Source organism: Equus przewalskii, chromosome 18 (assembly GCF_037783145.1).
Source record: "Equus przewalskii isolate Varuska chromosome 18, EquPr2, whole genome shotgun sequence".
NCBI lineage: Eukaryota > Metazoa > Chordata > Mammalia > Perissodactyla > Equidae > Equus > Equus przewalskii.
Window position 1 is genome coordinate 52,474,418 of NC_091848.1, and position 25,574 is coordinate 52,499,991.

Genomic DNA, 25,574 nt, shown 5'->3' on the forward strand with positions numbered 1-25,574 from the left:
TATGTTCCAGTGTTCCATGCTCACCAAAGGTATACCACCCTTAGGATTTTTTATGTACAAATTTTTCACATGGAAATACGTTAACATCACCAACATGGCTACTTTCAAATTTTTCTTTGGTTTGGGATCATTTTTATTCTTCACCTCAGTGGTTTTTCATAAATGTCATAACTTAACTCTCAGAGAAACTGCTCTGGATTCCACCCTTTAATCCCAACAACTACATTTAGTCTTTAGTTTTGAATTGTGTGATCTTTGACCCAAGAGATAGGAGAAAGGAAATATTCTTCAGTGATCCTAAAGAATGAACAAGAAAAAAAATCAAAACAGGGAATTGAGACTTGATTTTAAGATGAACTCAATCAATAAACCAATATTAATATCTTCTATATGAGCAAAGGTTTTTCACGTATTTTATTTTGTTAACAATTTGGAGAGGGAAGTATTCTTTTTCTTATTTTTCAGATGAGGAAGTGAGGCTCAGACTAGTCAGCTGACTTTGCTGTATTAGTAGATTGTAGAGCCAGGATTCAAAGTTATGTTGTCTGGATAACAATACAGCAATATATCCACACCCCATATGCAGCTCTGTCACATGCAGAGTGACGAAATGATTTCTCCTAAGTCAGATTATGGAGTGTATCCCAGAATATTTATCATGTAGTATTATTAATTTTAATTAGTATTGGTAATAAAATAGTAACGTTTATGATTTTAGTGACCTGGCACTGTTCTAGGTTCTTAAATCCTTGATCTCATTTGATCATCTCACCAACCCAGTGGAGAAGCTACTATTATTGTCCTGTTTTATAAAAGAGGAAACTGAGGAAGAAAGAGGTGAAATAACTTGCCTAAGATCCCAGTACTAATCTTTACAGAACTGGTGCTTTATTCCAGGTCTTTGTAACTTCAGAAATCTAGTTGTGAGCCATCGTGCAATATTGCCCCTCTTGCCCTCTTTGGAATATGTCACACACATTGTACTTGATAGAGAGAGTGTAACTACCTGTCATCTGAAGGTCTTTTCAGTTCTGTAATATAATGTACATCATTTACACAACGTAACTCCCTATTTTTACCCAGAAGTTAAAAATAATGTGAATTGTGATCTGTTGGTATTAACCTATAAAAATATTTATGCCCTATACCTACCTAATGAGTCACCAGAAACCCGAGCAAATTCAATTAGGCTTTGCTAATTGGTATATAAGTGACTATTAAATCTGTTCTCCAATAGACTAACCATATGTGGCTATTTAAACGGAAATTTAAAACTTAATAAAATTTAAAAATTTTGTTCCTCAGTCACACTCAACATATTTTAAATGCTGAATAGCCACTTATGTCTGATGGCTACATATTGAACTGTATAGGCACAGAACATTTTCTATTGGTATTGAAATCTACTACAGATAGATAGAATAGAAGTGTCTGTTGGCCAGTAGGTACTTCTATTGGACAGAGCTTTATTAGATCATTCCTGTAGGTTCTTCTTGGAAGAAGCTAGGTCTTGGTGCAAAAGACCTTTGCTTTTAATAACCTAATGGTCTTAGTTTGGCCTGGATAGTTGATTGTAATCTAGCACTGGAATCAGCAAACTGTGGCCTGTTTTGGTTTGTTTGGTTGTCTGTGTGCCAAGAATGATTTTACATTTTAAATGGCTATATATTTAAATGATTTTATAAGTACTTACATAATTTCCTTGATTTTGCGTCTTGGCTTGCAAAGCCTAAAATATTTACTAGCTACCCCTTTAAGAAAAGGATTGCAATCTCTGGTCTAGGGCCCAGTAAGCATTTAAAGAATGTTTATTGAATGCATGGATAACAGGGAATGACAGAAAAGTATTTGAGAAACATACAACAGCTCAAATAGTTCATGTGACCTGGGTGATAATGTTTTCCAGCTAGGAAAAGGCATTTCAGTTTTCTTTACTAAATGGGTTTTCTTCTTTCAGTGATTCAAGTCAGGGGAGGGGAGTGGGGCCTTTAGAGTAGTTCTTCCAAGAACGTTGTGTTCCTTACTGCTTGGGGGAAAACGGCGTCTGCCCTCTGTGAGTTTGGGGAAACTTTCAGTTCGGCCTGTTAGCCACACTTTACGTTGCAGCTGAGCCTCATTTCCGTAGTGCCACTGACCCTGAAAAGACTCTGCTAATGTGACATGGGCAGCAGATGCTCACAGGTGACTCTGACTTTCCCTGAGCTTTTCACCCACTCTCAAGACCGTACCTGTTTTCTTCTCTCTCCCACACTGGTGAGCTTTCTGTCGAGGGAACTGAAAGATTTTTACAGTTTTCTTTTCTTTAGTTGACCTGTAAGAGATAGGACTGGCGCACTCAGACCTAACTGTCCTGGAAGTCCCACTTCAGAGGCTTATTTGGCCATCAACAGGGTTGCCTAACGAAGCCTTCACCAGTTACTAGTATGTCTGTGCTTTCCCGTGGCAGTTAGGTATTGGGGAAATTGAAAGGACTTGTAATTGTTTGTTTTTAAGTTGCAAAATCGTATTTCCATTAAATGCCTTTATGTGCACTGAAGTGCCTCTGGTCAATTAAACAGATTGTGAACTTTGTAATATTTCATAAATCTCGGCCGCTTAATTGTCAGTAAAACCTAAATTTTAGTGTAGATAAAGCAAAACATCAGTTCTTTCTGAATAATTGGGAAAAATGTTGCTATGACATTATATTCTCGTAATACTTTATATTTACGTCTATTTCAGGAGTTAGACTCCATTGTTAATGTTTTATTTAAAGGACTATCTTCTCCATAGGATTATTAATTTTAAGTCCAGGGCCAATGTCATATTTATCTTTGTGTTTCCTGGCACCTAAATGCACTCAGTCAATATTTGTTAAATGAAATAATAAGTGTACCTGCATGCTCACATATTCTCTGAGATCAATGACCTGATCTTATGCATCTTTTTATCTTTGTTCCAATCTGAGGACTGAATGAAAAAATATGTACAATACTTAAAATTATAGGTTTTGTCCAGTTCTGTCTTACAGGTGAGGTTATAAACAAATATCACATGGTCATTTGACATAATAGCTCTTCTGCCTGAATTTTCTTCCTCTCTATTTTTAAATCATTCCTTTGCCTCATTCATTCATTCATTTATTTGTTTTTAAAACATTTCATTCTCAACTCCAAGAGTGACTGTCAGTCATCATCCAACAGAATGATTCAATTTTCTTTATCTGCCATTTGAAATATTCATCTCATCTTTCTCCTCTTTTATGAGCAGGTTGATAACTGTATGGTGAAATCATTTCTGCCTGTCTTAAGCTTCTTGCATTCTTTAAACTAGTAGCGCTTCTATTGTAGCATAGAGGACTGAGTTGTTTGTATATCTGTTACCATGGAGATATCCTGCAGCTGGAGTGGATAAATAGTAGCATCTGGACATATAGAATATATTTCTGTTATTTCTTTTATAAGAAGTTAGGTATGTCTAATAATGCTAATCTTTATAAAAGCAAGTAGAACCAAAAAATCCGTAATACGGTGTATTGGTTGCCTTCTTGGATATAGGCTCTTTTATGATTTTGAATAGAGGTTTTAGATTTTGCTTGGAACTGTGCTGTTGGCTGAGTTCCCGAGCTGTCAGAATCTCTAGGATAACTGGATCTGATGTGAGCCTGGATGAAGTCTGGGGTGTGACTGGTACGGTCACATCCTTCTCTCTGACTTAAGTCAGATCAGAGCTAGCAAAAGGTGTTGCTAGTCAGAGTTTTGTTCATTTGGCCAAAGGTGTAATGGGAGTCTTAATAGTTCCTTAGCAGTTATGCTGATAGAACATATTATTCACCAAAGACATAAAATTAGAAACAGATAAAGATTTTCATACAAAGCAAAAATATTGACAGACTGACCTAGGATATGAACCGAAATTAATTCCTTTGGTCTCAAACATTATATTTTCTTAAAACAATATTCAAAATCTGCATGAATGGCCATATAAGAACAAAAACGGGTATGGCCAGAGGTCAAGGGACCTATTCTTCTTTTGTCTTTTTTGGTACATTCTCCTAATGTTGCTGTCACCAATTAAAATGCATATTGCTAATTGAAAACTTAACATGTCATCTGATTCTTGCTTTTCCTAATAAGAAGTGTGAAAAAAGGATCCATCATGTCCGTGATCCTGAGGAAAGAGTTCACGTGTACAGGTCACAGTGTTTTTAGGAGAGTGTTGCCTTTTTATTGTGACTTAGATTTCAGCCACAGGGCTAGAGTCCATGCTCGGACAGTAAGGACAAAAATTACAGCGAAAGTGAGATACAAAGATAAACGTAGACATTCACATCATAGAACATGGTTCTCAGCTACTCGCAGTTCTGCCTCTTGAGTGCTCAGAAATATGTAGGGACATTTTTGATTTTTACAGTGGCTGAGTGGTGGGAGAAACCACTGGCATTTAGTGGGCAGGGCCAGAAGTGGGAAACATCCTGCAGCCCATGGAACAGCCCCACCCAAGAAGAATGAATCCAATCACGATGCCAGTAGTCCTGACCTCTCCAGCTGTGCGTGGATGAGTCATTGATGACAGTAAACAATCCAAAGGTACAGGTTTCCTTGTTTGCCATTTAAATGCATTCTGTTTACTGATTTTCTTAAAGCTCTCCATGCAAAAGAGTAGCATTTTCTTTATTAGTATGTGATTAACAAGGGAAAATACTGCCTCCTCTGAGTGCTATATGATGTTATAGGGGACCCTGAAAACATTGTTACATATTCCTCAAGAGTGGTTGGAATGTGTAGTAGTTAGAGAAGCACAGAACTCTGCTTCTCAGTTTGGGGTCAGCCTCCTGTGTAGACTGGGAGCCTTGGAGGGCAGAGGCCGGCCTTCCTCTTCGTCCTTGGAGCCTTGCATGCTGCCTGACGCACAGTCTGCCTTTGAGAAAGATTTCTTTTTCCTGCATGATCACTGGTGACACTTGTTCTTCACTGCACTCAAGGAGAGCTGTGGTCCCTGGACTCCAGCTGCCTGAGTTCATGTTCAAGTTTTGCTACTTAGTATCTATGCGCCTTTTGTTGGGTTTTGTTTTTTTTTAAAGATTTTATTTTTTTCCTTTTTCTCCCCAAAGCCCCCCAGTACATAGTTGTATATTCTTCATTGTGGGTCCTTCTAGTTGTGGCACGTGGGATGCTGCCTCAGCGTGGTTTGATGAGCAGTGCCATGTCCGTGCCCAGGATTCGAACCAACAAAACACTGGGCCACCTGCAGCGGAGCATGTGAACTTAACCACTTGGCCACGGGGCCAGCCCCTTTTGTTGGTTTTCTTTAACTCCCTCTGCCTCAGTGACCTTGTCTCTGAAACCCTACCTCTTAGAGTTGAGAGTAAATGAATTAATATATGTGAAATCATTGGAACAGTGCTAGTACCTAGTGAATGTTAAGTATTAGTTGTTATTAACATTTTTTATATATAGTATTATTTAAGACTCTTGAAATACTGTTGTATTTCTGAGCATTAAATATCAGTATTTTTGAAATGTCTACGAAAGTTTTTTCTTTTGGCTACTGTTACCTATCATTCTTTGGGAAGAATTAGACAAAACTGTATTGGGTTGACAAGCACTTGGTTTGATTTCTTTAATGTGTTAATATCTACATAGTTATTTCATTGCCTAGTCACATTAAGTAATTTACTATCAAATCAATCTTTAGGTTTAAAACTCAGAGAAAATACACAGTTGCCAACATGTCAGCAGAAATGCTATTTTAGTGACTAAGTAAGTTAGATAAGCTTCTAACAGTCTTATTTTTGACATAAGTAAATGGAAATGATTAAGCATTCTCTAAAGAAGGATGAAGAACTACAGTACGTAGTAATTGCTTGTTGGTCAAACCAGCTGTACCTGGTATTTGGGGAGTGCTAGGGGTTTCACATGAGAGCATTTTTCAGTGACTGCAGTTGATTCCTTTAATTCCCAGAATGTTCTTGTTTCTCAGCCATTTTTATGGAAATATTTCTGAATTATATGTCACCCTTCCCTGACTTCTCAAAATTGCCTGTGCAGCTGAGTGAACCAAAGGGCATAAGAAGCCACGACAGTCCACATGACAGACTTCTTGAAGCTTACATTTCACAACAAGATTTAAGGGAAAGTTGCATAAAGAGAAAGGAACCGTAAATTTAAATTAAAATCACATATATATTTGGATCAGGATGCGAAATTCATATAAGTGTTTAAAGTGAAATATGAAACTTCAAAGAAACTTCAGGGTTATGGAGGCTAGTCACAAGCCAGGAGATTATGTCCTTCTCATAAAAGGTACTTCAAGAGGAAGCAGTATAATTCTGTGTAGTTAACAATGTTTAACTTTTTAATGGAGCGGTGCCTTGGGATTATTCCATCTGTGAGGCTGTTTGCACTTCTTTAAAGTCGACCCTATTGGCAATTTTATTGACCGCCTTCCTGTCAAACCTCAGGGAGAAGTCAGCTCTTACTCCCGTCAGTATTTCTCCAAGTATAAGTTTCTAACCGTTTTCCTGTTCTTCATTGCTTCTTGTTTGTAGTATCGAAAATTTCCAGAAGTTATTAGTGGAATGTAAACAATAATAATTACTTAAAATAGTGAACCTCATTTTATACACAGATCAAATATCCATGTTCTTAGTAAGGGAGCAAGGTGCCTGCATTCCGTTCCTACAGGGAGAGATGCAGCAGAATTTTTCCCCTCATTTAGAAGGCTTTTCTTTGGTTTGGTTGGTGGTTGTTTCATTTTGTTTTGTTTTTGTATTTTAAGACTTTTAGAACAGTTTAACGTACACAGCAAAATTGAAGGAAACACAGAGATTTCTCACGTACCCCAAGCCTCCCCCATTATCAACATCCCCAACCATAGTGGGACATTTGTTACAATTGATGAACCTATGTGGACACATCGTAATCACCCATAGTCTTTAGTTTACATTAGGGTTCACTTTTGGTATGGTACATTCTGTGGGTTTGAACAAATGTTTAGTGACATGTATCACCATTATACTATTATGCAGAGTATTTTCATTGCCCTAAAAATCCTCTGTTCCCCTCTCCCAACCCCTGGCAACCACTGATCTTTTTACTGTCTCCCTAGCTTTGCCTTTTCCAGAATGTCATGCAGTGGGACTCATATAGTATGTAGCCTTCTCAGATTGGCTTATTTCTCTTAGTAATATGCATTTAAGGTTCCTCCATGTCTTTCCATGGCTTGATAGCTCATTTAGTACTCATTTAGATAGCTTTTAGTACTGAATGATATTCCGTTGTCTGGATGTATCACAGTTTATTCATCCATTCACCTACTGGAAGACATCTCGTTTGCTTCCAAGTTTTGGGAATTAAGAATAAAGCAGTTATAAACATCTTTGTACAGGTTTTTGTGTAGACATAGTTTTCAACTCCTTTGGGTAAGTACAAAGGAGCCTGATTGCTGTATTGTGTGGTAAGAGTATGTTTAGTTTTGAAAGAAACTACCAAACTGTCTTCCAAACTGGCTGTACCATTTTTCATTCCCACCAGCAATGAATGAGAGTTCCTGTTGGTCCACATCTTTGTTAGCACTTGATGTTGTCAGTGTTGTGGATTTCGGCCCTTCAAAAAGGTGTACAGTAGGGTCCCCCTGTATCCACTGGGGATGTGTCCCAAGACCCCCGGTGGATGCCTGAAACCACAGATAGTACTGAACCCTATATACACTATGTTTTTCCCTATGCATACATACCTATGATAAAGTTTAATTTATAAATTAGGCACAGTCTGAGATTAAAAACAATAACTAATATAAAATAGAACAATTATAACAATATATTGTAATAAAAGTTATGAATGTAGTCTCTGTCTCTCTCAAAATATCTTATTATACTGTACTCACCCTTGTGATGATGGGAGATAATAAAATGCCTACGTGATGAGATGAAGGGAGGTGAATGACATAGGCTTGTGACACAGGGTTAGGCTATTATTGACCTTCTGATGATGTATCAGATATGTCAGAGGAGGAGCGTCTGCTCCCGGACCCCGCCTGACTGCAGGTAACTGAAACTCGGAAAGCGAAACCATGGAGGAGGGGCGCTACTATAGAGGGATCTCGTTGTTTGAATTTGCATTTTCCTGATGACATAGAACGTGCAGCATTTTTTCATATCCTTACTTGCTGTCTGTCTATCTTTGGTGAGGTGTCTGTTAAGGTCTTTGGCCCATTTTTTAATCTGATTGTTAGTTTTCTTATTGTTGAGTTTTAAGAGTTCTTTGTATATTTTACATAACAGTCGTTCATCAGATGTGTCTTTTCCAGATGTTTTCTTCTAGTCCATGGCTTGTCTTTTTAATTTCTTGATAGTTTCTTTTGCAGAGCAGAAGTTGGTAATTTTCATGAAGCCCAGCTTATCAATTCTTTCTTTCATGGGTCATGCCTTTGGTGATGTATCTAAAAAGTGATCAGCAGGGGCTGGCCCCGTGGCCGAGTGGTTGAGTTCGCGCGCTCCGCTGCACGCGGCCCAGTGTTTCGTTGGTTCGAATCCTGGGCGCAGACATGGCACTGCTCGTCGGACCACGCTGAGGCGGCGTCCCACATGCCACAACTAGAAGGACCCACAATGAAAAATATACAACTATGTACCGGGGGTCTATGGGGAGAAAAAGGAAAAAATAAAATCTTTAAAAAAAAAAAAAAAGTGATCAGCAAACCCAAGATCATCTGTATTTCTTCTGTGTTATCTCCTAGGAGTTTTATAATTTTGCATTTTATATTTAGGTTTGTGGTCCATTCTGAGTTAATTTTCGGGAAGGCTGTAAGGTCTGTGTCTAGATTTCTTTTTTTTGAGTGTGGGTGTCCAGTTGTTTCAGCACCATTTGTTGAAAAGACTGTCTTTGCTCCATTGGACTGCCTTTGCTCCTTTGTCAGAGATCAGTTGACTATTTTTGTATGCATCTATTTCTGAGCTCTCTATTTTGTTCCTCTGATGTATTTAGCTATTTTCTTTTTTTTTGCCAGTACCACTCAGTTTTATTACTGTAGCTTTGTAGTAGGTCTTGAAGTCAGGTGGTGTCAGTCCTTCAGCTTCGTTCTTCTCCTTCAATATTGTGTTGACTATTCCAGGTCTTTTGTCTTCGTATAAACTTTGGAATCCTTTTGAGGATATCCACAAAATAACTTGGTGGGATTTCGATTGGGATTGCATTGAATCTACAGATCAAGTTGGGAGGACTTTTCTTTTTCACTCTGAGTTTCTCCCTAAATTCCTGCAGATAAGGCTTCTGGAAGTGTGACTGTGGATAAGCAGGAAATGATTGTATTGTTCTTACACCACATTCCTCATATAAGCTTCTGTTTATTGTCTAAAGGGAACAAAGGCATAGGTACTCCAAAATAGATAATGTAAGTCACTTATACTGTAAATTACATATGGGTATATGTGTGTGTGTCTGTAATTGTTTTTGTAATAGATACCTTCTGAATAGTATCCTGTATAGGGTATTATTTTAGAGACTTTAGATTTTATATTCACAAGTTAATATGAGAAAAAAAGAACCAAGAGAATATTCACAAGGGAAATAAACTTAGAATATTATATTTTATGTGATAAAAGTTTTATCAGTATCTTTCATTAATTTTCATGCATTTAGAGCAAAATGTTGATCCTGTAAGAGTCCTTCTCATCATCCTTATATGTGCATCTACTTTGTGCAGGTATGAAAATTCATTAAGTGAAAATCTTGTTAGAAATAGTACAAAGTTGACTTTGATTATCTCTGGGATTGTCAGAACTCTCATCTTATTAGTAATTGGAGAGGTTTTCTCTTGTCTTGTTTTTAATAATAGCCTGGCTGGGTTTGAAGTTTCTTACCAAATGTTTTTCCATTTCCATAATAGTGGACCTTATTAAAGCTTTTATAAAATCACTCTTTAAAAGGTGTGGATAAAATGAAGAGTGACTAAAATAGGACAAGTCCCCGATTATTATTGGTAATTGCTGAGCATGCTGAGATGGGCTTTTGACTACTTTACGTCTTGGGCCTTTTCTCTCAGGATTTTCTGTCAAAATTGCAAATTCATATTTCTGTATTCATTATGGTAGTCATTAGCATCCTATTCTAAGTACTAAAGAATTCTGTAAATTTTGTCAGAGAAATGAGGAATAGCATTTATTCATTTCATGAAGAAAAGGGCTGGGAAAAATTTTTGAATATGTAGACATAAAATAATGAAATATGGTCTTTAAACTTCGAGAGCACCAGGATTCCAGTTTGTTCAAGATGCGCTCGTCAGCTACCAGCATTAAAGAACTTGAGAGAAGTTGCTAGACAAGTCTGCTGGTATGATAATGATGTAGGCAGGAATTAAGGCGCCCAGCTTTTGTATTTTGAAAAGAGCTAAAACGAAAAAAGACAATTTTTTCTAAAGTTCTGAGAACAAGCATAATACTAGAAAAAAGTGAGAGTTACTGAAAATCAAAGTAAAGGAATGGAATTATATAAATCAGCTGTCCTGTAACTTGAAAGGATGGCTCCATTCTTCCAAACTCTTGCAGTTATCTCTATATAAATGATTCTTTTTAATATTGTTCAGTGAATTCTGTAACAGTTAGTTCTGTGTCCACATCCTACTTCCCATACTTTACTAATTAATTTTTCTGAAGCTTTCCATTTCTTTATCCTAACCTAACAGAGCGGACAGGTAAAGATGAAGGAGTGACAAAAGAAGGAATTCATTTAAGGCAATGGCAAAAAGGACATGATCCTTTTAAGAATCTCTGGATTAATATGCCTTTTTTATTATACTAATCAGATTTTATTTATTCATTAAGAGGTTAAAATCACAAGAGTGGAGGTGAAATCTCTACCATAAAATAATTAGAAAATGAATTAAATTGGGAAAAAAGAATTTACATCAATTGTAACATAGAGGTTCACTATCCTAATATATAAAGAGCTCGTTGAAATCATTGAGGGGTAAATAAAAGAAAATGATAGATAATAAAACAGAAAAAGCCAATAATCCAAAGAAGAAATAATGCAAACAGTGTATTTTTTTTTTGCTAATTATTTGTCAAAAAACTTCAAATTTACACATCAACTTGGGCCGTTGAAATGCCAATCAAGTATCAAACAAAAAATCAAAACTAGAATTACTCTTATGCCTTTGAAGTTTGTACACTGGTAACCATCACACCTGACTAGTAGAGGAATAAATTGGTTTTACCATCTTGACAGCAAAAGGGTTTTAGAGATATTCATGAACTTTGACATAGTTATGAGTATATTATCCTATGCTCAAAAAATTCTATGATTTTTGTCCTTAAAAATTAAAGTATGTATGGTCAAAGACTTCTTTATATTGTTGCTTTCTAAAAGAGAAAAATTGGTAAATGTTCACAGCAAGGGAAGAGTTATGTAAATATTGATGTATCCATAAAATTCACCCTTTAAAATTATATTCATGAAGAATGTTTAATGGTGCTAAAGTTCTTTGGGTCTGATATTGACCAATATAGCGCAGATTAAAAATTGTGTATGTGGTTAGGAGCCATCACCAATGGCTGTGTAGATGTTCTCAAAACATCTTTATATTTTCCTATAATTCCAAAATTTTATTCAGTGAAATTGTGTTGTTAATAATGAGGAAAAAAGTGAAATGAAAACACCATTGAAAAGACACAAGGAGAGGCATGCCCACACCTGTGAAACTCATTTGCTGTGGTAAACACTTTGACAGCAGGCATCCCCTAAACTCATGGACCTACTTACACTCTTCAGCTCCTCTTCCTCGTATTATTTGTTCTCTCTATACTTAGACACTGTCTAGATCAAGATGAAAAAACAAAAATTGGTGTTAAATGCAATGTTAGATTTTTGTGCTAATGGTCAGAGTTAATTACAGCAAATAATCCAAGTGACATTTCTGTTTGGTTTTTGAATGCATTGTGAGACTTTAGTCTAATTATTTGTTTAAATATTTGATTTTGTTGCTCTTGCTTTTTTTGGGTCTGATAGTGAGACAGATTGTCTATGACAAAATAAGAAGGGTGGGAACCTTCAATAGAGTTAAAGATATCTCCAATAGAGTTATCTTTTGGGAGTGAAGATGAGCAAGCTCTGGAACTTTGGAGATGTAATAGGTGGCATTCTGTCCCTTCTATATCAAAATAGTCAGTGTTCCTAACTGTGTCATCCAAATAAAAATTAAATGCTCTATAGCAGCCTTTATTTTACCATGCTTCATTTAATTATCTTAAGCCATAAAGTCTCCACAAAACGGATTAACCTTATTCTATAATCTGCAGGTAACAATATCAACAGGTGGTGATTTATACAAGACTACATGTCATTTTAAAGTTCTGGCTGAAACTTAAATATCATAGGGAATATGTGTATATGAAGTCAGACTACATGTTTAGTTATATGGTTATTAAAGAAAACATCCTTATTCTTTGTAATCAGTTGGCATTACAGTTTGATAGCCACACTTGTAATTCACGTATTCCAATCCAGTGTATCCCTATCAACAAAACACTCACCTGGTGTTATTCAGGATTTAAACATGTGCTTTCCTACTCTTCTACTCAAGATGTTTCATGTATATGTATTAAATCTGCGTTTCTGTACATAATGGACATTAGAGATTATGAGGCATGCTGGATAAATCAGTAAGAGGTGATTAAGTTAGCACAGTTCACAGTCTTAGAATTTAAACCTGAGCCAGAGGATGGGGTCCAGGTTTGTTTGTTGTTGTTTTTCCCCAACAACTCTCTTTGTCGCCTGTCAGAAGTAGAGAAAGATCAGTGGCCTGTGTGTTCCTCGGCTGGGGATTAGCTCTGTGGGAGAAGGCAGAGAAGAAGCCTGGGGGAAATGTCTGATTGTGGAATCTACGTGTGGAATAATATAAATGCATAGACTAAAGATGACTGGTCACATCCCTTTGTCACACCTCAGCTTTAAGATATGTTTTATACCTGATAACTATGGAAATTGTGATACTCTAGAAATCAAAGTCCTTTAAAAGGCTATTAAATATTTAAATATTATATGGAGACAGAGGTGTAGTTTATGCAAGAAATACTATCAATCTATGTTAAATCAATCTATTTTGCTTTTTATTTTCAGAAGGCAAAAATGGGCAAACTCTCTATTCTTAAAGTTAAGCTGATAATTTTTTTTTTTTTTGAGGAAGATTAGCCCTGAGCTAACTGCTGCCAATCCTCCTCTTTTTGCGCTGAGAAAGACTGGCCCTGAGCTAACGTCTGTGCCCATCTTCCTCTACTTTATATGTGGAACGCCTACCACAGGATGGTGTGCCAAGCAGTGCCATGTCCGCACCCGGGATCTGAACCAGCGGACCCTGGGCCGCCAAAGCCTAACGTGCACACTTAACCACTGTGCTACCGGGCCGGCCCCTGAACTGATAAATTTTGATGTCATGAATTTTTTGGATGATGTTGTTTTGGCATTTTTGTTTTTTATTTGGTGAGGCCCTGAGCTAACGTCTGTTGCCAGTCTTCCTCTTTTTTTTTTTTTTGCTTGAGAAAGATTGTCCCTGAACTATCATCTGTGCCAGTCTTCCTTCATTTTGTATGTGGGATGCCACCACAGCATGGCTTGATGAGCGGTGTGTATGTCCATGCCCAGGATTGGAACTTGTGAACCCCAGGCTGCTGAAGCAGAGCACGTGAACTTAACCACTACACCACCTGCCCAGCCCAGCTCCAGTGATTTTTTAATGTCTCATCTAAGAATTTAATTATGAGCTGGAGAGTAAAGCATTGTGTTAGGCTTCTTTCCACCTTAGACTTTCAAATAGGAAGGAAAGAAAAAGGGAGGCTATTCAAATAAATGAGAAGTGACCTCTTCATGTGACTGTCTGCTGACACTGTCTACTAAAAATGTTTCCAGATGTTCATAGTTAGCATTCAGTTTTATCAGCAATAAAAGTTAGTGCAAAGTTGCAATGCTCTAGTTGCAGAATAGTTGATAGAGAGTGCAAAAGGTTCAGCAAAAAATAATACAGTCTTAAATATCTTAAATAGAGTATTCTTAAATTATCTACTCTTACATGGGAATTTTACTGTATTTAGGAGAACTTGGGAAAGTGAAAAAGTTATGGTGAATTTAGTCCAAATAATCAATAAAGATAGTGTTTTTTGATGCTTCACATACTAACATATCCTCCATAAAATCCTTCTAACTAAGCCAACTTACAGATATTGTCGTGCTTCAAAACGAATTAGTTCTTCAGAAGGACAGTGTGGAATCACCTTGAGAACACAATATAAATTGTGCTAAGCAAGGTCTGCTTCCATTTACATTCACAAAGCTGCTCTTCTTCGTTCACAAAGTGTGTTCTTCTGGAAGTATCTAGAAGTTCAAGGTTATTGCTGCATCACACACATTAGTTTGGACGTCTGTCCTGAGGATTTTCAGTATACCCTTTCACTATCTAACAAGTCCTTCACTCATTTCGAATCAAATCCATTCCATTATTTGAACAAACTAAGAATTTAGTAATTGCTTAAATGGTAATAAGTAATTCAGTGTAAAGCTAGAAGTCAAGTTCTGATAGTGAGGGTGGGCTGTTGGCTCTGTGAGAATTCTCTTTCTTATCTCCAGTAATGAGAGAAGCAGGAAGATGGCTGTGGAATAAACGTGCTTGGAGGAGAGTAGGTCTAGTTTGACAGTCTCTGCAGGGTGTGCACCAAGCATGGAACGATTTCTCTGCAGGTGACTGACTGAGTGAAGTACTATGCGTTCTCTGTATATATATAACAAACTGTTTGGGACAGGAACTTGTGGATGGCTTGGCTTCTTGAGTCTTTTTTTGTGAAGGATAGTAAACAGATCCACAAAGCATTTTTATCAGGTAACAGTTTTGCTAGTTCTTAGAGAATGTGATTTATGCTACTGGGAACTGTGGAGAATTAGACATCATGTGATCTGAAATGCTACGATTCTGTGACGCACATAGCTTTACATCAGGAGATCTTTCTGTTCTGTTGATGATCGTGTTGGGATTGGTTTTACTCCCTAAGTTTCAAATTCATGATCATGTCGGGCCCCATGATTTTAGGGTAGAATTGTCTTAAGAATCACTGGCTGCATTAAAATCATTTTATGACTGTAGAATTTCTACTTTTTCTTCTTCAATTTAGTAGCAATTGAAATTGTTTTGCCTTATCATAGGTAAGAGATATGAAAAAGAATCATGAAATTACTGAAGGAGAAGTTTCTTAAAATTGTCGTGTAAAATTATGTCTAAATATATTGAGTAGCTTCTGTTTAGCTACTCAAATTTATTTCTAAAAAGCCTTTACAAGGGAGAGCATAACTTCCCACTCCTTAAGTGCAGGCTGCACATAGTAACTTCCTTGCAAAGAGTACAGTTTGGAAAGGGGGAGAAAAGAGAGGAACTTTACAGAGAAGAAACCTGGGTGGTCGTCCCTCAGCCGGCTCATCAGGGCCAGCATCAACAGTGACGAGTCACAGGGATGACAAGGACCCTTGAAGCTCTGTGGTTAAATGTTACTTTACCTCCCAGGTCTTCCTTCCAAAATTCCATAACCCCAGTCTAATGATGAGAAAAACATCAGGGAAACCCCAGTTTCAGTTCGTTAGAGAAAAAGCCTTACGCCGTGTAACTAAGCGCAGATTGCTGACAAATCTATTGTCCCATCTTAGTTAAAGACGCTATGGCTAAATCTTTCTCACTGTTGTTAGAGTTCGAATTAAAGTGTCAATTGTTGACATCAACTACTCTTATAAATGTGAGTAATGTTAGAGGGAAATGGCTTAACAACAAGCTTAGAGTTCTTTATAAATAGTAGCATTAGGAAACAGCTGAATATCAAAGCGTGATAGATTAATGTAGTAGGTTTAAAAATTAAGCCTGGATCTCCAAAGAGCTAGTAATGTGGCCTTGAAAAGGACACTGCCCACGATTTCAGAACAGATTCTTGTTTATCCTAGTGAGGCTATTTGATTAAACAGTATGATTTTTATACCAAGTAGCAATCAGGTTATATCGCGTTAAAAAAAAAAGACAGGAACAAACTTCCAAAATAGAAAGGGTTACATATGTACAAATCAAAGTACTTTTTGTTGGCTTTTTGATGCTATTTTGTCTATCAGACAAGATGGAAAACCTGTAGTGGCATAGAACTGTATCAGTTTTTACCAGAAATACAAACTTTCCTAGATTTAGTTCATTGTTTTTAAAGGAAAAAAACATTAAACTTGAGGATTTCTTTCCCATGTGAAGGCTTGAGAAGAAAACATTTGGGCTTAAATCTGTTTATTTTAAATCACTATTTTTTTTAAACTCTACCTGATTTAATTGGTTCGTAGGAAAGTACACAATGCACTGGATATATATTTTGTATGGAACGAAATAATTTCTAAGTTCTAGAGTGCTAGAATGTACTACAAATCAAAGACTGAAGAAAATTCTACAATATGGATAACCAAGAGCAATGTGCATTACTGCATTGTGAATTTCTGAGATTCTTCATGAAACGTGGATGGGTTTCCAGAAGAATGTCTGCGTTTGATTGTTCTTAAACTGTGCTTTTGCTGTTCTTTTTTCCTAAGCCCTTTCTAAGCAATGTGTAGGAGAAACTTATTCATTTATTCTTTATGTAATACTGCCATTGAGGGACAACGTGAGCTCTTTCCGTCTATTAATCAGAGTAAACTGAGTTTAACAGACGTTCAGTGGCAGACACCTTCTCAAAACTAAATGTTGTCTTTAAGAACTGAAAGGCATACGCTTTCCACATTGAATAAACAACGTTTTTCTCTTTTAGTGCACTGACAGGCAGAATTCACCGGTCACATCACCAGGATCCTCTCCCCTTGCACAGAGAAGAAAACCACATCCGGACCCTCTCCAGATCCCACATCTGAGCCTGCCCCCCGTGCCCCCTCGCCTGGACCTGATTCAGAAGGGCATAGTGCGGTCTCCCTGTGGCAGCCCAACTGGTTCCCCAAAGGTAAATCAATTTTATTAGAAACACACACGATAATTTTATGTGACAATTATCGACTGCTCAGCTTCTTTTAAATTCCATGGCTCATATTTTTTGTGCTCTTAATTGTTTATGAATAACTTTGATGGGTTTCTTATTTTGTTGATGGTGAGCCCACGATCGTGTTTCTGGCTTTATTACTATAAAAGTTAACAGAGTTATTCAGAGAGAGCATGTGTCTGTAACAGCCCCCTGATTTGCTAAAATAAATAGAGTCAGAATAGTTATTCTATAAAATGGATTTAAAAGTCATTATATGTATTAAAATAAACTGCATGCTCTTATCAAATGATATTTTACACTCATTTTCGTAGTGTCAGGACAAGAAAAATATGATGGCAGTGTATTTGCATAAGAGCTTAAGGTGTGATAAATTATCACCCATGTTTCAAGGTGACTCAGAAGAGGAAATTATATGTACTTTTAATACCTGAAGGAATTAATTACAAAGAATTACAATATTTGCAAAGTAATTACATTACTGTTTAATATTAAAGACATAATTCTAATTCTGTGAATCTAAGCCCACAGTTTATTCTAATTCTGTGCAAATTTTTTCCAGATTTGATAAGAGCACATCATTTTGCTTTATTAAATACAAGATTTTAGAAATTAATTCCATTTGGTAATATGCTTTATAGTCTAAAATTAGCTGGAAGCACAATATTTTAGTAGTGTTTGATTTTTCTACATTATAGTCAACTTGGTTTTAAGATCGTATTAAGACATTTTGGAATGTTATTTAGTCAGAATTATGTAAGTACACAACACATTCCTTTTTTCTGTGGTATTTTCTAACAATAAAGGCACAAATCATTCATCAAATGAACCATAGTAATAAAAATAAAAGCTAAAAAAGTCACAGGGGTTCAGTTCAGTGGCGTATACCTTCATATTTCCATGGAAGAATCAGACTGTTGTGGGGTTTTCTTTTCATTTTAAGGATTCATAAAATTCAAGTAAGATCTATAAATGATGCTCCTCTATTATTTGTGATTTTTCACTATTCTGCTAATAACTGATGAAAGAAAGAACCATAGCAAATTTGCTTCTTACCATTTGCTCTGTATTGCCATGGCGGACGCAAAAATGGCAAAACCAACGCTAAGTCTTCCAGAGACTTTACAAATTAGGTTGCTCTTTAAAAAGGTAGAACTACGATGACTTTGATGAGCCTCTTCTCTCTCTCCTAAATCATGGAAATGTGCAAATAAATTAATTAATGACTCAATATTCTTTTAATGTCAACCAGTCAAAATCATCAAATAATTTTGATATTCTGCTTTTTCTTGTATGGTCTCTATAATCCTACTATTTGACTTTGTGTACTCATTTTCTACAAAACTCCTAAAGAAATATATTTATATGAGTCGTTCATTAAATTTTTAAAATTTCATTAACTGCTGATAAAAAGAAACTTATGGAAAGATGGCGTAGTAAGCTAATAAAGCTCCATGAGGCCTTAGAAAACAAAAGCAATGATATACTGGTCTGGAAGTCGTTTCAGTGCATGGGGCAACTTTTGATTTTCTTTTTTCCTCTTGTGTCTCTTTAGTCTTCTCCCTGCATGGTGAGAAAACAAGATAAACCGCTGCCAGCACCACCTCCTCCCTTGAGAGATCCTCCTCCCCCTCCACCTGAGAGACCTCCCCCCGTCCCACCTGACAATAGACTGAGTCGTCACTTCCATCACATGGAAAGTGTGCCTTCCAGAGACCAGCCTATGCCTCTAGAAGCCTGGTGCCCTCGGGATGTGTTTGGGACTAATCAATCTGTGGGATGTCGACTGCTAGGGGATGGCTCTCCGAAGCCTGGAATCACAGCTAGTTCGAATGTAAATGGAAGGCACAGTAGAATGGGCACTGACCCAGTGCTTATCAGGAAACACAGACGCCACGATCTGCCTGCAGAAGGAGCCAAGGTAAGAAATCTGCAAAGCAGAAGATAAACAGTCTGCTTAAACTCTTCTGATCGGAGGTAGTGTCAAAGGTTGGACAGTGTCGTTTTGCCCAGTGTGGCACTTCCCTGCAGGTCTTTAATTATCTCCAAGTTATAAATAATCAGAAGCTCATTAAAACTTGAACTTAAAAGAAGTTGTCAGGAAGAAGGTTCGAAATGATTTAATTTTAATGTGAAGACACTAGACAGTTTGCCAGAGATTTATTTCACTCTCCCTTATTTCATCTGCCAAAAATTTTTCCCGTTAACAACTTGTTGGTGGGAGAACCAGCACTCTTTTTTTTTTTTAACTCTCCTAGCTCTATCTAATTTGAAAAAGAGTTGTGTATTTATAGTATATCATAAATCAGTCACTGGAGTTGATGTTGCCCAGCACAGTATACCTGAGGCAGCCAGGTAAAATGAACTTCTCACATACCTAAAAACACCAAGTCCACTGCACTCTTACCGAGCAAGTATTCCTCCATAAAACTCAGCGAGACTCTCACACTTGTTGAGCTCTTACGTGAAGGACATCACCACTGTCGTTCATAGGTCCAGGAAAGAATTGAAGTGTAGAGGGAACCAAAGAGGCAGCAGCAGAAATCATTGAGTTTATGACTCTTTGTAGGCCTTTGGCAGAGGTATAATATTTTCTGGTATCTGCTTCGATGACATTTTTGGCTCTGCGATCAGATCGCTGCCATCTTTTCTCAGCTGAAGGGGGTTTTGCCTCGTTTGAAGACTGCAATGTTAAAGTGACCTCATCTCTATTGATCTTAAATTGTTACTTGAGGTGACTGATCTGTTCCTTCAAAATAATGGCTTGCAGTTGGTGAGTTAATCCTATAAGATATTCAAGAAATGAAGAAGTGTAAAGTGTGACAGGTACTCGACTCTTGTGTGCACGTGCGTATGTGTGCACGTGTGAAGGTAAAGTGATAATGAAAACTGTGTATGATAATGTTTAGCCTCAGTGATATTCTAGGGTAGCCAGGATAGGAAGAGTCATAACCGTCTAGTATGGCATTCAAAACAGAGGCGAGAAGTGCTGGTGGTTTGCCGTGACTCTTTGTCAGTGACTCGGCTTGGTACTGTCAGTCTCCTCGTCTGTTATATACAAGAAGCTCTAAAGCTTTCCTCCGAGGTCATGTAAATACGATGTAAGTGGAAGAGAAAGCACTTAGAAAAGAAATTTTTGTAATGCTCTCTGAAAATGGAGAGCTTTTCAGCCTTAGAACAATGTTTCCACAGACTAGAATCCTGCTTGGAGGGACCTGCCAGTCTTTTATTTTTTTTTTTCAGTGATTTTTTTTTTTCTCTCTAGCTTCTATCACTTTTCATTCATATATGATCATACTTGTCTTGAGAAGAGTGGTGGAGTGAGCTCCGACAGAATTGCCTGGTTACATCTCAGCAGCATGTTACAGTTTATTTTCTGAAAGGACTTTAGAAATACTTAGAATAATTACCTTAGCCAATTGGTTGAAGACCTCTTGTTTCAGGGTTCCTTTACGTCATACGTTATGTACTTCTAGCGCTCATAACAGACTTGCTCTCATAAGCCCTGGGACGCTGGCTGTTAATTTTTGTCTAGAAAGTTAGAGTTTCCAAAATTGGGGTTAAATTTCTTAGGTTATAGGGATGAAAGCTTATTTTTATTATACTAACTGTAGCTATGAAATATTAATAGGGACTTCAGTTATGAACATCCCTTTAAATGTTTTCTATGTGAACTTTTTGTCCTGATCATTGATATATATCAGTATCCCAGAGAACACTGAGTGAATTGCCAAATTTCTCTCTTCCTTGAAAGCTGGATTTTAATCTTGTTTATTTCTCTGGAAATAATCCTCATCAAGATTCTTTAAGGTCTTTAATATACATTGTGTGTATGAAATTGCAGTGCTTATATTCTCAAAGTTAATTTCATGTTACAACTAGACTTAGCATTTAAAAGAAAATTAGACTTCTAAGATTTCTAATTTAATCTAGCTGTTTGACTTCTAAAGTGGATTATAAAGAAGGATTTATATATAGTTAATGTATTAAGTGCTATAAAACAGACCATGTCTCTTCTTTTTCTCCTTTTTCATTATCTTTATGAAAGAAAAAATGGTCCCACTTCAGCAGACCACAGAGAATATCACAACTTACATAAAGTAGAAAAAGCCTCATTCCTCAATTCACTGGTGGGAGACTGAAGAGGCTGGCTTCAAGTAACAACAACAGCGAAAGACTGAGTCAGTCCATCTGGGATCCTGAGTTCTTGGTTTCTGTGATCCTGGGTTGGGGTTTGTTTCTCACAACTCTATCTTTGTAGCTCCTCAGTCCAAATGGGTTTAATTACACATCTGTAAGGCCCTTCTATAGGCAAGACTCTCCTGGTGTTTGGGATAACCAGAGTCCCAGTGTTCTCTCCCCTTTCAAATTTCACAAAGTGTCTTCATAGAAGAGGAACCGTTCAGCTCCTTCAGGCAGAAGTAAAAATGATAAGGCAAACCTGACAGCTGCGTTTTAACAGAACTAAAACATCTTATCAACATAGATTAGCCAGGCTCTGGAATCACACCTGAATTTTACTTCCTGCACTAGAATTTACTGGCTCTGTGGATTTGAGCAACTTGCCACATCTTCACCCCCAACTCCACTTATTCTCCTTACTTTATAAAATGGAATAATACGAGTACCTAGTATCTAAAATAGTTACCCTCCAAATATCTAAATCCCCGTACCTCTTGGTTCTGAATAAAACCAAAATAACAGCTAGGCACGGAGTATCAGAATAAGTTGGAACAGTTGACATTTTCATTCAAAATAGTTGTGCTTTTTCCTTTTAGAGTTTAAAACCCAAATCATCTTTTCATTCCGCCCTTCCTCTCTCCTTTTATTTAGCGTCCTTCCTAATGAGTACGTGGTCAGCACTCAGTAACTTGGTTGCTGAGTTATTCCAGTACTTAAGCGGATGATAGAGGTGAAAGGCTGTGTGCGTGCCGGGGTTGTCAGGAGTCTTGGGTAAGGCAGGAAAGGACTTGGAGAAAGAGGACATCCATGATACACAAGGGGCATAGACAGTTTTTGATGTATTGTTCCAGCAGTGACCTTCAACCAAAGGTAGAATGTAATTTTCTTATTTAAAATAGAATGTTTTTTTCCTCCTTACACCAGAATAGTAGTTTTCTGTAGAAGGCCTGAAGAGGAAAGGGAAATTATTTTGATGAAAAAGGATTCATATTCTTGATGAAAATGGTAAATGTCACCATGTATTCTCACCTGCCATACCTAGTGTGCAATTTTTTAAAAATTTTATCATAGGAATAAAGTGTTTGGGGATTTATATATTTGAAGGCTGATCTATTATTTTCAAATAACCCATCAGTCTCCAAATGCAAGCAAATACGTTTTTGTGTCAAATAGTAACAACAATCATTTAGACTTGTTTTCATCAGAGGAAATGCTTCAAATTAAATATCTTCTCATTTTAAAGACACGTAAACTTGGGTAAGTACTAAAAGTTTCCATTTAAATTAAATGTGCATATGGAATACCATAAGGGGACTTCAAAACCGAAACCCCCCCATTAATGGAGTAAAGATTCACTCACCTTCATATTTGTCATCTGTCAGTGTGCCAGTTCCCAACGTCCATTAGAACTATTGCCCTTTTTATTTGCATCTTCACTAGATAAATGGTAAGGAGAGCAAGAATAAATTCAGTTCTTATTATTCCATTTGGTAATTGTAGAGAGCTCTGAGGGGAAAATCCCGGTAATTCATAGTTAAAATGAAGTGTGAGGATTTTCTGTGACTTTCATTTACTGCCTTAGGTTTATTTATCTGTTTTACATGCAAGACATTTCTTTCCTGTGGTTCGGTTTCCATCCTCTGGAATTCAGGTTCTAGCCACATTATAAACCCGTTCCTTAATAAATATTTTGTCAGCTAGATATTTATTTATTGTTGTTGTTGGTTTGTGTGTTTTAATTACCTGAGGTTAAAATATTTGCACTAACGTGTTTTAAAATGTCATTGGAAACTTGAAATTTATCTACTTATATCTAGATAGTAACATTGTGTCCATCTATCTTTATTCGTTCCTCTTGAAAGATTAAGAATACTGCTGTTTCTTATGTGATAAAACTATCTCTGACCTCTCATGTTACTTGAAGTGACGTTATTCTAAAGTGACCTTCCCTATATGCAATAATCTGTTAGATGCCACTAGATAAATACACCGAACAATTCCCCTTTTTGAGATTGTGGCTTCTGCTGTTTTGGTGGAAAGGCACATGTTTATATGAATGACCTTAAACTTATCTATAAATCTCAAGGACTGTTTTTCAGAAAATAAGTCCTCTGTGTACACTGGTTTCATTGCCAATCTGATACTGTTGAAGGCAGAATTATAGCAATATTTTTGTGGTCGTGTATGTGTGGGTTTATATACGTGGGATGGGGAAAAGGGTTGTGCTTGGGATTCTTTACCAATACAAAGGCTTTTCTTAATTTTGGCAAGATTATCACAAAAGTATCTGTTTTTCCCTGTCTCTCAAGGGTCCCAAATGTTTTAACCTTAATTTTTAGACAGTATCTGGATCACGAGAAAACATTTCAAACTTCAAGATTAGGATTAAATGCCATCTTGAGGCATGTAGAAAACTTTTAATCTAGGGTAATCTAGAATTTAAATTATGTGATAACTCAGATTATACTTCTTCCACAAGTCTAAACTTCCCTTAACACATTATTATCCCTTTAGCCTGTGTCAGCTGTATGAGAATTTAGGCTGTTCATTGTTCATGGTGGGGAGTACGAATGAATGAAGCACCATCTGATGAGGAGGAGTCAGGTGTATGTGTAGATAAGGCATAGGAGAAGCATCCAGAAAATAGAGTGTGGGATCCCCAAGAGGAAGAAGACATTCTGATTGAGGTGCAGGTAAAAGAAGGAATAAGGAAAGCTTCATGCAAGAGGGTCACTGACTATAGACATTCAAAGATTGGTAAGTGTTGTTTTTGTAAATGTGACAGGAACGGATAGCATGGAGGTGTGACAACATGCATAGTGTAGGAAGTCAAGTTTGGATAGAGTATAGGACATACAGTAAGAAGGACCAGTCAAACAATGGCAGTGTAGAGGGAAACCAGTAATGGAGTGTCTTCTCCTCTACACTAAGTTATCTTTAATTTGATAGACAGGAGAAAGCTTTTAAAGTTTTTTGGCAGAGGAGTGATAGGATCAGAACATTTAAGTTGGTAGCATTTGCAATGGAATTGTGGTAGATTTGTGACCGAGAGCTGGGAAGGCAGAAGAAAAAGATGGTTCCTTAATTGAGAGTTAAGGAGGCTTGACCCAGGGATATTTCAGTGTGAATTGCTTCAGTTGATAGTATCAGCCTTCATATTTGAGGAACTGTTGTTTTCCCCTGTTTGCAAACAGGCCTCTCAGATTTCCAGAGAACAAAAACTATTTATTCTTCGCTCAAAAGGTTGCGACTTACTGCACTCCCTCAATTAGTGGCAACAAAAATGATTTTAAGTCAAATGAAATGGGTGCAGGTGGAAACATAGAATTCAGAATGAAATAAATCTTGTCATCCAACCACTATCAAGTAATGTCAATGAGCACGTTAAATGAACACAAATACGAACATCGCTATAGTACTACCTGCATATCTAGGTCCTTTGCCGTTTGCACATAGTGTAATCTCAGTCTACCAATTAGGAAAGAATTATGAAGAATTACTTGTTTGGTATTAGGCATATTGTTAACTCTCAGTACATATTTTAGAACAGTATACAAAATTAGCCATTAACAAATTGGATGTATTTGCTAAGAGAAGCTCAGTAAACTAATGAGTTTCTTCCAGCAGTACCAAAGGAAAGTCACTCCATTGGTTAATGCCTCCATTAATAAGGTCATCTAAGCCCATCAGCAGTCAGTATTCGTTTAAGCCCTACTGTGTGTAAAGCGCTGAGGAACGTCCTATAAAATGAAGAAATCAGAGAGTCTTTGTGCTGAAAGAGATTCAGTGTGGCCTGAGTGCTCTTCCACAGAACATAACTACACAAATAAGCAAAATATCAGCAGAGGCCAAGTGCCAAATGAATGGTTCAGAAGAGACACTGTGGCATTTTAGAGGCAGGAGAAATCCTTGAGTTACTGTGCGTTAATAACGGTGTGTTTCTAAAGCAGTTAGAGAAAGTGCTATTTGCGTTTTAAACCACGTTAGTAGATTGTTTCACAAAATTAGGAATAAGTCACTTAACTTTTTTCGGTTATTGCTTTCCTAGACAATAAATTGCGTCATTAACTGTGCTTCGTGGTTTTTACCGATGATAGACATCATTGCCTGCATGACTTGTTGAAATTTATGGTAGTACGCAAAAATATTGTGCAAGCTCTGTTATTAATATGTTTATTCTCCTATTTACCTAATGTGCAAGGTGAAAGCATTTTTAATATCAGTAAATGTTTGGATATATTGATATTCCTTTTCAGATATGTTCACGATGTTCTGAGTATAAAATTATGGTTGTCTTATTGTTAAATTAGAGGTAATACAACAGAAATATTCCCATGTCTCCCCTTTTTTTAATAATTGCTGAACTTTTATTAGGTATTAACAG

General features: G+C 36.9%; 1 protein-coding gene and 1 long non-coding RNA gene across 12 annotated transcripts in view; one reads left to right on the forward strand and one right to left on the reverse strand.

The window, feature by feature from the left end:
* CBLB (Cbl proto-oncogene B) overlaps positions 1 to 25,574 on the forward strand; it is a 194,871-nt gene that overhangs the window by 131,362 nt on the left and 37,935 nt on the right. For all 10 annotated transcript variants that reach the window (XM_070582861.1, XM_070582862.1, XM_070582866.1 and 7 more), the window contains 2 exons: positions 16,787 to 16,972; positions 18,564 to 18,929. In XM_070582861.1, coding sequence (XP_070438962.1) covers positions 16,787 to 16,972; positions 18,564 to 18,929 — 552 coding nt within the window. The remainder of the gene's footprint in view (positions 1 to 16,786; positions 16,973 to 18,563; positions 18,930 to 25,574) is intronic.
* Positions 13,413 to 22,870, reverse strand: LOC139077052 (uncharacterized). 2 transcript variants are annotated; one of them, XR_011529237.1, is made up of 5 exons: positions 22,551 to 22,870; positions 21,104 to 21,417; positions 20,419 to 20,539; positions 19,416 to 19,792; positions 16,053 to 18,571 (listed from the first exon to the last, which is right to left on the reverse strand). It is a non-coding gene; the product is annotated as an uncharacterized lncRNA (long non-coding RNA). The 2 variants fall into 2 exon arrangements; XR_011529236.1 differs by lacking the exon at positions 19,416 to 19,792 and having other exon boundaries at positions 13,413 to 18,571.